The sequence below is a fragment of the Python bivittatus genome, unplaced genomic scaffold (genome assembly GCF_059951505.1).
Source record: "Python bivittatus isolate LINGU-HERP-01145 unplaced genomic scaffold, Pbiv_v1 ctg000530_np1212, whole genome shotgun sequence".
Lineage (NCBI taxonomy): Eukaryota > Metazoa > Chordata > Lepidosauria > Squamata > Pythonidae > Python > Python bivittatus.
In genome coordinates, this window is record NW_028277085.1 from 4168788 (window position 1) to 4181590 (window position 12803).

The 12803-nt window shown below is 40.8% G+C and overlaps 2 protein-coding genes and 1 long non-coding RNA gene across 4 annotated transcripts in view; 2 read left to right on the top strand and 1 right to left on the bottom strand.

The window, feature by feature from the left end:
* CHRNB4 (cholinergic receptor nicotinic beta 4 subunit) lies at positions 1 to 4258 on the top strand. Its single transcript, XM_025169280.2, has 4 exons — positions 1 to 45; positions 850 to 959; positions 1389 to 2361; positions 3179 to 4258. The coding sequence occupies exons 1-4, from the start codon at positions 19 to 21 to the stop codon at positions 3317 to 3319; spliced, it is 1251 nt and encodes a 416-aa protein (XP_025025048.1). The 5' UTR covers positions 1 to 18; the 3' UTR covers positions 3320 to 4258.
* Positions 2379 to 12803, bottom strand: part of LOC148214782 (uncharacterized) — a 13279-nt gene continuing 2854 nt past the window's right edge. The window contains exon 3 of the long non-coding RNA XR_015797477.1: positions 2379 to 2537. This is a non-coding gene — a long non-coding RNA (uncharacterized LOC148214782). The remainder of the gene's footprint in view (positions 2538 to 12803) is intronic.
* CHRNA3 (cholinergic receptor nicotinic alpha 3 subunit) overlaps positions 7332 to 12803 on the top strand; it is a 14479-nt gene continuing 9007 nt past the window's right edge. For both annotated transcript variants that reach the window (XM_088148406.1, XM_088148405.1), the window contains exons 1-3: positions 7332 to 7656; positions 11074 to 11213; positions 12494 to 12538. In XM_088148406.1, coding sequence (XP_088004532.1) covers positions 7554 to 7656; positions 11074 to 11213; positions 12494 to 12538 — 288 coding nt within the window. In that variant the 5' untranslated portion in view covers positions 7332 to 7553. The remainder of the gene's footprint in view (positions 7657 to 11073; positions 11214 to 12493; positions 12539 to 12803) is intronic.

Sequence of the window (12803 nt, forward strand, 5' to 3'; positions counted from 1 at the left end):
AACGAACGGGAACAGATCATGACCACCAATGTCTGGCTCAACCAGGTAAATCCCTATCGATATACCCAATATTGCTTAGAACTCTAAATTGTATACCTTTTGGCTATAATTCACACCTTTAGGAGTGATCTTTCATGGAGTTTACATTTGAACCCATACGTGTGAAATTGCACTCCAAGGAGTCTCAATGAATCCCAGAGATTTACCAGGAAGGTGGGGGGGGGGAGGGATATTTTCTCCCTGTCCTTATAGATTCCCAGCCAGCTCAGAATTCTGAGTGAGGGAGACCTACATTGCTGGAGGGTTCTGCTACACAATATATAATTCATTTTTTAATCAAGAGTGAGCTTTTGCCAAACATAACTTTGTTTTGTACTGTAGGTAGGAATGAAACAAACAAAAACATTCAGCCCAAAATTGTTAGCCATCTGTACATCCACAAACAAGCTTGAAAGTCTGCGTGAAGACTATCACAAAAGCTGCACTGGTCTAGAAAGAATGAATCTGACAGCTCATTTTGAATCTAACCATTTCATGGAAGGCGTCAGCTTTCATGAGCTGCAGCTCACTTCCTCAGATGCATGAAGAGGCTCAAGTGATATGGAATTTAATGACAACGGGGTGAGGCATCTAGCCCCATAATTGTCACCACCCTACCTTCCTCCCCTCTTCCTTATCACAACATCCTTAAATCCCACATCAGTTATGCTTCATGCATTTGAGGAAGGGGGCTGCAGCTCATGAAAGCTGATGTCTTCTGTGAAATTGTTAGAAGGTGCTACCGGACCCTTTCTGAATTTTATGCAAAGCAGGAACAGTAACTGAATGTTGTTATGCACTGCTTTTAAGGAATGGACTGATTATCGCTTAGCCTGGGAACCATCAGAATACGAAGGCATAAATAAACTCAGGATACCAGCTAAGAAAGTCTGGCTTCCGGACATCGTGCTGTACAATAAGTAAGTTGGTGTCTCTTCATAAGATAAAGTGCATGAGGTGTCTCGCCTGCCTGATACCCAACACTAGTGTGAGATTAAAAAGAAAAAAAAAAGTTGCTTGGAGTCAATGTTCAAGTGAATCATTCTTAGAACCAAACTATGCATGTTTTGCATCCTAAGAAAATACACTTCACTGTTTTGCAGAATTGTTGCTCTGGGAGGAAGTGTTCAGCCCTAAATTGTTCCAGTGAACTTAATTATAAATAGATGCTCCCCCCATGAGGGCATTCTTAGCATTAAAAGGTTGACACCAGGCCATAAAATCAGGTTGACCTCCATGACTGTGGTATCGAGTCAATATGGATTGTGGCCGCCCATAACTATTGTTAAATAAATAAATAAATAAAAATAGTATTCCTTTTTTATGATTTTGCTTTTGGGTTTCTTTAGTGCTGATGGTACATACGAAGTTTCTGTTTACACAAATGTGATTGTCCTGTACAATGGAAGCATTTTATGGCTGCCACCAGCCATTTACAAAAGTGCCTGCAAGATCGAAGTGAAGCATTTCCCCTTCGACCAACAAAATTGCACCCTAAAATTCCGCTCTTGGACTTACGACCACTCTGAAATTGATATGATTTTGAAAACTGGCTCAGCCAGTATGGATGACTTCACTCCCAGTGGTGAGTGGGACATCGTGGCCCTCCCGGGACGTAGAACAGAGAACCCTTTAGATCCAAACTATGTGGATGTGACATATGACTTCATCATAAAAAGGAAGCCTCTTTTTTATACCATCAACCTCATCATACCTTGTGTGCTGATCACATCCTTGGCCATCTTGGTGTTCTATCTGCCATCAGATTGTGGAGAGAAGATGACATTGTGCATTTCTGTTTTACTTGCTTTGACTGTTTTCTTGCTCCTGATTTCCAAAATCGTCCCTCCGACTTCCCTTGATGTTCCACTGATTGGGAAGTATCTGATGTTCACCATGGTGCTGGTGACATTCTCAATTGTGACCAGTGTCTGTGTGCTGAATGTCCACCACAGGTCTCCCAGCACTCACGCAATGCCTCTGTGGGTCAAGGTAGTCTTCCTTGAGAGACTGCCAAGCTTCCTGTTCATGAGGCGACCAGACAATCATTCGGCAAGCCAACGGTTGACTAACCGCAAGAGAAACAAAGCTGAGTCTCTTCCTTCCGATTTCTCCAACACGTACAAAGGTTGTACTTACTTTGTGAACACAGCAGCAGGCCAAAAGTACGACCTGAAACTGACAGACAATCCTGATCACATTAGCAGCCATCAAGATCTGAGGTTACGATCATCAGTGAAATATTCTCCTGAGGTCCAAGAGGCAATTGATGGAGTCAGTTTCATAGCTGACCACATGAAGAGCGAGGACAACAATGAGAGTGTAAGTGGCACAAAACACTCTGCCCCCCCCTCACAAATCCTAGAATTTCCTTCCTCCCTGGAGCTTGAGACACTCCTTCTCTTGTGCAGAAGGAAAATAAGGACACACTCATTTTGAGGGATGATGATTGGGTTGTTTGATGGATCTGCCACCATGGAGATGATTCCAAGTGGCATCTGTGACAAAAAGTAATAGTATATTAACTCTTAGCAGAAGTGAGCCTCTTCTGAATTCTTGTCAAACATGCCCTCTTGGGCATATAGCAAGGCAGAGGTGGGTTACTCAGGCCCCACTCTTTTGCAGCTCTTGCGGGGAGAGGCACAGCAGTGCCAACGCCCATTTGAAAAAAACAAACCAACCCAACTTCTCCCATAAAAGGGTTGAAAACATCAGCCTCCCACTCACTAGTAAGAGCACTGCGTTATTATCTTGTCACCCTTAGCAGCTATTTTTTTTAGTGCAGTAAATTATTGACAGACTTTTTTGCAAGAAGAAAAGTGCCAAGAATCCAGTTCGTTTTTTTAACTGAAACATAAAATTCCATAATTATATAGAGCTCAGTCCTGATTTTTTTGAGGGGTGAGTTAAGGTGTTTTTTTCCTCATACCCTGTGTGTGTATTTGAAGCATTGCAAACCTCCTGGTACCTACCCATTTTTTTAGCCTGCACCTTCCCAGTTCATTATTACAAGGGACGATTATTGAATTGTGAAAGGGAAGCCATGGAAGAGTATTGAAAAACTGATCTGGGGTGGAAGCAAGTGATGATGTTGCCATTGAGAGTTTATTAAAGATATTTAATTGGTTTATTTTTCCAGGTCATTGAAGACTGGAAATATGTTGCCATGGTGGTGGACAGGCTGTTCCTCTGGATATTTGTCTTTGTGTGTGTCCTGGGAACAACTGGATTATTCCTGCAGCCCCTTTTTCAAAACCACTTGCCTGCTGTAACCCCGTAAGCTGAGCTGAATCTGGCCCCAATGACTGCTTGCTCACAGGATGGGAAGGATTCTGTTCTGAGTCCCACAATATCAATTTCAAAATTATTTATTTGGATATTTTTTTACTGCCCCTCCCCAATTAAAAATAAATAATCCATGCAACACCATTACTGAGAATACCATCTACACAAAGTAGGTTGGAAGGACATCTATACTCCCTTTTGGCTGGAACTCTTAAAACTGTCTTGTTGGGCTTTTCCAGGAAAAAAAAATGTACCACTGTTAATTTTTTATTAAAGCACTCTTCTTCAGCTGGTTCTGCAGGGTTCTGCAATGGAGTCGTGATGGGCTAGCCAAAAAATGGATTGTGCAAGGCACACAGCCCTGGTTTTCATTTGGTTTTGTGAACAATTTTAAAGGGGAAAAGCAAAGAAAAGAGTTCTGTTCAGACATGGTGGTCTTTCTTACTAAGTATCATTCTGCCCATCTGGTCCAGACATGTAAAGAGGGTAAGCTAAGAGTCCCAACCCTGTGAGATCAATGGGTGTGGAGTTTTCTATAGTAGGCCCCATACTTTGAAACATGGTCCTCCTAGAGATATATCAGGCCCCACCCTCCACTCATTCCAGAAGGTCCTGAAAACCATTTTCAGCAGGCCTTTGTCCCATGGAAAAAACTGAGCAATCGTCTGATTATCGTCACCACTATCATCATCATGGTTTTATTGTGGACTTGGGGTTTTGTTGTTTCTTATTGCGTACCACCCCAAGTCTCTTATCAATTGGGGTAGTATTCAAATATTGTAAACAAACCAATAAATAAAATGCTAGGGATAGGAGACTGAGATTTAGACTATGGTCTCTTTCCTCCCATCTACTGACTCTTGTTTGAGGTAATCTGTGAACCCCAAATGGTCATTATCTACATCTCCCAGGACACTCAGGTAGTATGGCAACAGTGAGGGATTCTGGGAATGTAGATCAGCCACATCTGGAAGGCCATAATTTTCCCATCCCTGACCTTTGTATTGGATAACTGGAAGCATTTCACAAGGAAGCATGCCCAACATGACAAGAATAAATACAGGAGAACCTCAAATTTATGCATTTCCCCTCTTCTTCATCCTGTTTGAGCAGAGCCACTTGTAAGTGTCTGCAAGCTTATACTCCCATGTCTGTCAATCACAGCCAGGGGCTAATGTTAACTATGGTTTATGAAGAAGCTGTTAAATTCACTCCCTAAGGATCTGGCTTTATTTCAATGAACCCAATTATAATTGAGGGTTCAGATTTTGTGCCAATCTGTGTTTCACCCAGGGAACTGGAAGCCTCCAATCTTCTTGTGGTCAATTGCGGAAGTGGGTAGAGGAAGAGAAGATCTTGGTTATAAAATCAGAGAAAATGGGTTTAGATTTCAGGAATTCAAACAGAACTGTGCATCATAAAGCAAAGTCCTCATCTTGCAGAACCAGGAAAGTTCAGGGCCTTGGACATCATAGACCTGAAGTTACCACCTGAAATATTCCTTTATTGCTGTTGCTCCCACAAAAGTTTGCAGACAAGCACACCAGTAATCCCACCCCTGACTCTGGTTCTTAAAGTGTCCTTTTCTGAAAATCTTTAAGTCTCCTGAAAAATTGAGAGGTCAGGAAAGTGATGGGAATTCATCCACAGAGATTTAAGGTGGTTATAGGGCTATAGCTTTAGATTAAGAAGATATAGAAAGACCTACTGAGGTCTCTTGCTAAAAGAGATGGTCTGTGGTTTGGGCTTTGTTGACTGCAGAGTATTGCAAAGCCCGAGGCAGAATGATTAAACTCACAGTAGCCCATCCTAGCAACACTAAACCATGATTGAGCATTATGGGAGAGGCTGCAGGTGTGTTCACACTCTCTTAATCTATGCATGTTCAGAGTAATGACTGAAGAGTCCTGGCTAAAGCATTCATACGGAGAAAAGGAGCCAAAAGGGAAATAAGATGGCTGCGGGGGATCCACCTCTGAAATGTCTGAAACAAAATTAACATGCTTTGTTTTGGTCATTTGTAGAAATGGAAGGAGGTAATATGTAATGTAATGATATGGCATTAAGTGCCCAAGGACTATGTATTAAAAGAATATTTTACTTAAATACTTTGTGTGGGAGAGGTTTTGTTATGTCACATAGCTTTCTGTTGCTCCATTTTTCTTTCCATTTTTAAGATCTGTTCATATAGTATATCATGATACAGACATATATTTCCTCCTCCCCAAGGGTTAAGTAGTGCCATATGTTCAAGATGGGGCAAAATGAAGTCCTAAATTACTCTAATCAATGGGACTATATGCTGGTAAGGGTAAAAGAAATCAAGGGCTGCAACCTTAGTTGTTTCAGAATGAGGAAGCACTGGAGATCAGCACTACCTCAGCAGTATTTCTAATATTCACTTTATTTGCAAATATATCATCAGCACAAAGAAACACATCGCAATACAGTATATGTTTTCAGTGGTTAAGTCAGTTCCCCAGTACAGGACCTTCACTGTGTCTAAGTCCACCTTCAGGCTTGGTTTGTATATTGTGCTAAACCATGGGATTTTCTTTAGCCATGGTTTGACAAAGCCACAACACACTCATCATCCAAACACTATGACTCATAAACCACAATAGTTCTAAACACAAACAAGACACTTTATGGCTTAGCATAGGAGGAGGATCAAATCACCAACTTCATATTCCTTTCTGGCTCAGAGTCTACCAAGAGGTGACTGGAGATCTCTGACTGGTTCTCCACATACCTCCTAAAAGCAGCTGTTGGGCTCTGATACATACAAGCCAGAGTTATGGGATATGGGGCTTTCAAGAGAGTTTGTGGAAAAATTAAATAAATAAAAGGCCCCATGAAATCATGAACCTTCCTCCAGATAAATCAATTATCATCATCTGCAAAGCAAGAAGGGAAAATCAATACCTGCAATAATGGGAGACAAGCTGCTGTTGGATAGTTGGGAGGGGGGAGGAATTTCACCTGCCTGAGCAAAACTCAAGGTTCTTCCATAACTTCAGTGCAGCAACTGAGGAAGCCTTGCTTCTTTGAAAGGTTGACATGGCTGGATAGAAATATTAATTTCCTAAAGAGATGAGGCTAAAAGCAAAGCAGCATTCCTGCAAACCCTAAGTTTCATTCTCAAAAACCAACACAACTCTTTTCGATCTATTCCACAAAACAGAAACAAAGCATCTTTCTTATGCATGGGACTATTATTTTTCAAACCCATGAGCCTCCTACTTAATTTTTTAAATTCATGTTTAAATGCCAGGAGCCCAGACGGATTGATCAGCCTGATATGAGAGGTTATGAGGAAAGCTGTCATTCACTGGACGTGATCACTCCAAAACTAGGGTCTTATATTTTTTTGAGGCCAAAGACCATGCTTCGCATTTCAGTGATATAGCAGGAACCACACTTTAAAAAATGGGTGAGGACAGGACAAAAACAAAACATGAAATTCTTTCATTTGCATGTAGAAGTAAACTAAGTTCAAGCAATTATTCTTACTCTATGTATTTAATCAATTCATCATACAATAGGGCCCAAATCTTCTGGAGGGTGCCTGTCTTCAAGAAAAAACTGGGGATTGACTCATCTGTTTTAAGCACGTACACACGCACACTCTCCTCCCCAGCCACAAGAGCAACTCTGGAAACTGCTCCCATGGGGCTGTTTGGCTCCTGGGATTGACAGGCTGGTCCAAGTTCTAAGCTCCAGCCATAACTCATTAACATCAAGGGTCTGCGGCAGCTAATTCATTAACAGGGTTTGCCAGTCAAGTCTGCTCCAGAAGGCTTATTTGAACGCTAGCCAGCTCAGCAACCACAATTCCATTATCCTGTTTTAATTTCACCAGACCTATTTCTTGGCGGGGGGGGCACACAGGGAAGAGAAAAACCTTTGGATGGGTCCAATCCTGCCCTGCATGGCCAACTGCCAAAGTGATCCAGCTTCTCTGGTACTGTATGTGAATAAGCCTCTCCTTTTTTTGCCTATGCAGCCATGTGGACAACCAGCGCCCGTCCCTCACTGGGGGCTGTGAGAAAAGGGGCAGGGCTGTCATTAGAGAGAAAGAAAAAGAAAGAGAAGGAGAAGGAGCTGGCAAATCCAGAACTCTGCTTCAGAGTGCTGATGGTTGTCCGTTTCTAATGAATGTCTCCCTCTGAATCCAGCCTGCCTTTCCCTTCTCATAGTCTCAGCCTGTAAAATGCCACCAGCTGGCTATGTCTCCAGAAGGGTTTATGGCTGAGCGGCAAATTCAGAACGCCATGGTGAAGAAGTCTGGCATGCAGCTTGCACTGCTTCCCCTTTTCTTCTTGCTGAGAGGTGAGCAAGATTTCTGGCTTTTGTGTGCTCTGTTGGGGTTGGGGTTGGGGTTGAGGGCAAATGGGAGATGGGAAAATAAGTCCTTCACAAGAGCTCAGAGATCTCTTTTACCCAATCATGGGTTTTGCACAGGATCAATATGTGGTGCAGAAATCTCTCTCCCCCTTTGCCTATTGTCTTAAAAAACAGAGTGGTTTGGGAATATAACAGTTCTTGTAATTTTCTAGGAACTGGCTTTGTACGTTTAAATGGGATAGTGTAGAAAAGCCTTGAATTTAGTGCACTCTGCGTGTGTTAAGCCTTAAATTTCAGCTACAGTATGTTGGTTCTAGAATCCGATCAAATAGAATAGTGGAGCTCAACCCTGAGCTACGTATATTCTCTACTATTGGATAAAATAATGGAGGAGGATAGTGGGTGTTCAGATAAACTCAACAGGTAAACTGACCAGGGAAAAAAGTACAGATATGATAAAATAAGGCAAGAATGAAAAACAAGTATTTTATGCCAAGGGCAATATTTAATGTTCATAAAAGTCCCTGGAGGCCATTAGTAAATATATCTTTAAGTTAAAATTCTATGCATCAAAGAAGATAGACTATTTTGTCCCTTAAAAGGGTGTCTTTCTTTGAAGAACTTTAATATGTACATACAAATTGACCCAGCATTAATCATTTTTGCTAGCAAGAACATTGCAACCTTCTTTTTTCCAAGTAAGCTGATGAAGGATGTAAAACTTCATGCAGTTCAAATGTTTGAAGGAGGAAGGCTCAGTATCAGTAGCATATAACATTAAGTATAAGTTAAACAAATTATTTTTAAAGCAGTTTTAGATTATGGTCATTTCCTCTTTTTCTTTTCCTCCTAGCCACTATAAGGTGTTGAACTTTATCTAAATGAATATAAGTGGCTATTTTTATATTTATGGTTTAAGCATTAGTTATTGAGAAGGAGCTGCTTCAATTATCCTAAACACAGCTTTCTGAATAAACATTTAGCCATTTAAAGTTCCTGAAAATTCCATTCACCTGAAACAATTCTTTTCTACCTGGCTTGGGCTAACAAAACCTCAACCCTGCTACACACAGAATGCATATGGATATCTAATAAAACTATCTTTTGCTGCTTACATTACTGTAGATCACATATTCAACGAGACTGAATGTACTATTTAGAAGCCCAGTAATCGTAGCCATATATAGGCTCAGATCCAAGAAACAATCCTCCTTCCATTGGCCAAACAGAGATGCAAACATTTCTAAGCCCCAGATGGAAGGACTTCATGACAGCTGTTAAGTTTGTCTCGACTCTCCAAAGCAACTGAATGCTTCTAAGACAGTGTAGCAATGTACTGCTTTGATGAAAAAATCAACAAAAACAAAGTTTCAGAAATGTCAGCAGACAAGTCTTAATCATAACTTATTTGCTCATGCAAACGCTGCATAATCAGAGGAACATGGGAAGTTGCTTTAGGTTAAGGTAAATTTCCATCAGTCCACCAACTCAAATTCTTCAAAATTTCAGACCTGTCTGGACATGTTTTATCTAGAATCTTTTGGAGCTGTCCACGTCCACCAAATATCAAGCTTGAACCACGGAGGAGCAATGTTTGCACATAAGAGCTTTTCAGTTCCTACTTTCCAACAGCAGCTTCTATCTCGCCACCAAATGTTGGGAGCCCCCCTTCCAGAATAGCACCCTCTATGATATAGAGGACTTGGTGCATCTAAGGAAACAGTGCCTATTATTTCCATCTTTACAGTGGTATGAACAAGAGCCTTTCCTACTTTTTCGCTTTGTTTTTTCCTTCTTTTCCCCCTTGATTTCTCATTTTTTTCCTCAGTGAATTTCTTCCAGTTATAACCTTCCCAAACCCAGCCTGCAAGGGGATTTTGACTCAGGCTTCCCTTTGGGTGTGGTATGGGAACCACCACCAAATATTTCAATATGTACTGATGCACATTTCAGCAGATAGACAGACAGACAGATGAGAATATGTGTAGCTCAGGGTCGAACTGTGGAGTCCATGCGGTTCTCTGAGCTTGGTTGTTTTCTTGCAAACGTTTCGTTACCCGGCTAGCTAATGTTTGCAAGAAAACAACCAAGCTCAGAAAACCCCAAGGACTACACACACACACACACACATTTAAAAGCAGCAATTCTGATGAAGTCTTTGAATTGATTCAAAGACTTCATCAGAACTGCTGCTTTTAAAATATATATTTTAATATACATCAATATATATATTTTACGTGCATCTATTGGCATTTTATCTCTGGTTACGTTCTACATATGATAGGCTAGCAAGGGCCTTCTATTGATGTAAGCATGCGTAAAGCAAAACGTTTTGTTATTATGAATTTATTTTTTAACAACTACCACAACAATAAAGCAAACCCCGTTCACGCGAGGGAAAATCTAACACTGGAGCTAAATGGATCAAGTCCAGAGTTGCAGCACCCAAAGTGGAGACCATTTCACTGACACAAAACACAGGGAAGTGCCTTCTGCCAGATTCGCCTGTTTTTGTCCAGGTTTGTTTGTTTTTTAATTAGGTTGCATTTTCCAAGGTTCTAATTTAGCAGAGAGAGCAAAAAGAGAACATGCAAACAACTCCCCCCGCCCGACTGCAGGGTCACATTAATTACATTTCTCCAACATACATTGCAATTTGTGCTTTTTCTGGCTGCCACATCGGCGTTAAGGAAATTAAATTGGATAGCTCCCTCCTTCTGGATAATTGTAGGAAGAGAGCCGGGTTAGTCTACAATAGCCCAAAATCAGGAGGAGTCTGGTAGTACTTTTTCAGACGAACAGATTTTATTAAAAGGCATAAGCTTTTGTGAACTACGGCTCAATTCAGCCACTCCATGCATCTGATGAAGTGAGCTGTAGGTCACAGAAGCTTATGCCTTTTAAGAAAATGTATGAGTCTGAAAAGATGCTACAAGACTCCTTCTAAACAATGAACCCTCAACTATTGTCTTAGGTCCTAATCTGCTGTCTGACTCAGGATCAGATTTTGGTGGCAGTGGCGGTTTTAGGGAACTCAGAGCAAGAGCTGTTGTGGGAAGTTAACGGTTATTTAATCTCCAGGGAAAATTCTCCACACAGCAGAAGGGAAAAATTATCGCTTAACTGCAAAGGCCATGATTGTGCGTACAAAGGGTTCCAGGGATGATCCAAGATGTTTGCAGCTAGCCTTGAAAGACTACATACCCTATTTCCACACACCTCAGCATACATCCAGGTCTGGTTCAGAGGTGGTATAGAAACTAGATCAAAACCTGAAAGAATTGCTTGTAGATAGAGACAAACTCCACTAGTTGGTCCGGTAGTCTGAGACAGCATAATTCAAGTTCTTAGCAGGTGTAATACTCAGACCAGAATAAGAGAAATGTATGGCATGTTTTCTAGGCGTGTTTTGCTCTGAAGACGAGCACCGGCTTTATGATGAATTGTTCGTCAATTATAACAATATCATCAGGCCCGTTGAAAATGTGTCTGATCCTGTGATGGTTTGGTTCGAAGTATCTTTGTCTCAGCTGGTAAAAGTGGTGAGTAACTGGAGAATGACTCTGTGTTTGTAGAGCATTATCTTTTGCCTCAAAAGCTTAAAATGTTGGGATGGAAACAGGAGCTCAGATCTGGTTGAGCCTCCTCAGTTTCAGGTATCCCAATTTTGAACAAACTAGATAGTCCATTAAAAAAAAAAAGGAAACCCAATTCTGACACCAGGCATTGGCAATATCCAATAAAAACAATATGGGGGTGTTTCAGCTCCAATAACCTTTTGTTATGCCCATCCTTGAACAAAGGAATGACAAAGGATTCATTGCAAAACCAATGAATTTGAACTTCTTTGAAGGTTAGTCATTATTTCTCAAGGATTAAGAGACAAATGGTTCTCACTACTCTACGTTATTTGTCAACTTGATCAATTTATCAATGCAAGCAAAGTCTGTGTCACCTCTATAAACTGTTTTGTGAATTACCACTATTTATAAGTCATCCATTATCATCACTTGGACATCTTAGATTTCATTTCTGTCTGGCCTCCTTGGCTATTATTCTTTCCCCCTCCCAAAATATCTACTGCAGCATAATACTTTATGTAACTGCTGCAGTTGATAAAAGCCCATAAAAGACAATGCCTTGATTATGCCGGTCTTTTAGACGACAGAAGTCTTTTTTTCTGCCACAGATTAACTGGAAGCATTACTGTTTCTAAGTTTTGAGGGGGGATTAGTGATGGTCCCATTGTATAAAAGATACTCAATATTTATTTAGCCATCCCCCCCCGATTGCTCAAGAGGGACCATATATCTATTGCTCCAAACATTCCCTTCCCCAAACATACCCTTCTTTCCCATATTTCCCATCTTCTGCAAACATACCCTTCTTTTCCATCTTGTATATAATGCAGCATTTCTCAGCCTTGGCAGCTTAAGATGTGTGGACTTCAACTCCCAGAATTCCCCAGCCAGCATGCTGGCTGGGGAATTCTGAGAGTTGAAGTCCACACATCTTCAAGCTGCCAAGGTTGAGAAACACTGATATAATGAATAAAGTCTCTGGAGTCACATTCAACTCTTGGTGACTTCATGGACATATCTATGTCATTTTCTTGACAACAGTATGGAAATGGTGTGATATAGCTTTCTCCTGGGGTATTTTTCATTTTTCCAGTTTAACTTGTAACAATGCAATTTTCTAGGGTGTCCAATTCAAGTACTAACTGCTGGGTATTTTAGATCAGGTCAGCTAGTTGCTGACACGTAGCAGAGCTCTCTATATTTCAGGTTTTAAATATGGTATATGCTTTTTTCCCCCTCAGGATGAAGTGAACCAGATTATGGAGACCAATTTATGGCTGAAGCATGTAAGTAAACACAAAAAGAATATTCAGATTTCGTTTAAAAAGTATATGGGGGAGAGGGAAAAAGTTAAGTGAAATACTATGTTACAAAGACATTTCAAATTTTCAGGAGTCAGGATTCTTAATACCTTTTCTTCTGTAACACACGCTCACTTACTCACACACGCACATCCAAGTAGCCTTTTAAAAAATAAATAGATAAAAGTTTCACCTTGGATTGATGGCTTTGGAGTGGATTCAAGAGTTTGGACAATACAGTACACTTTTA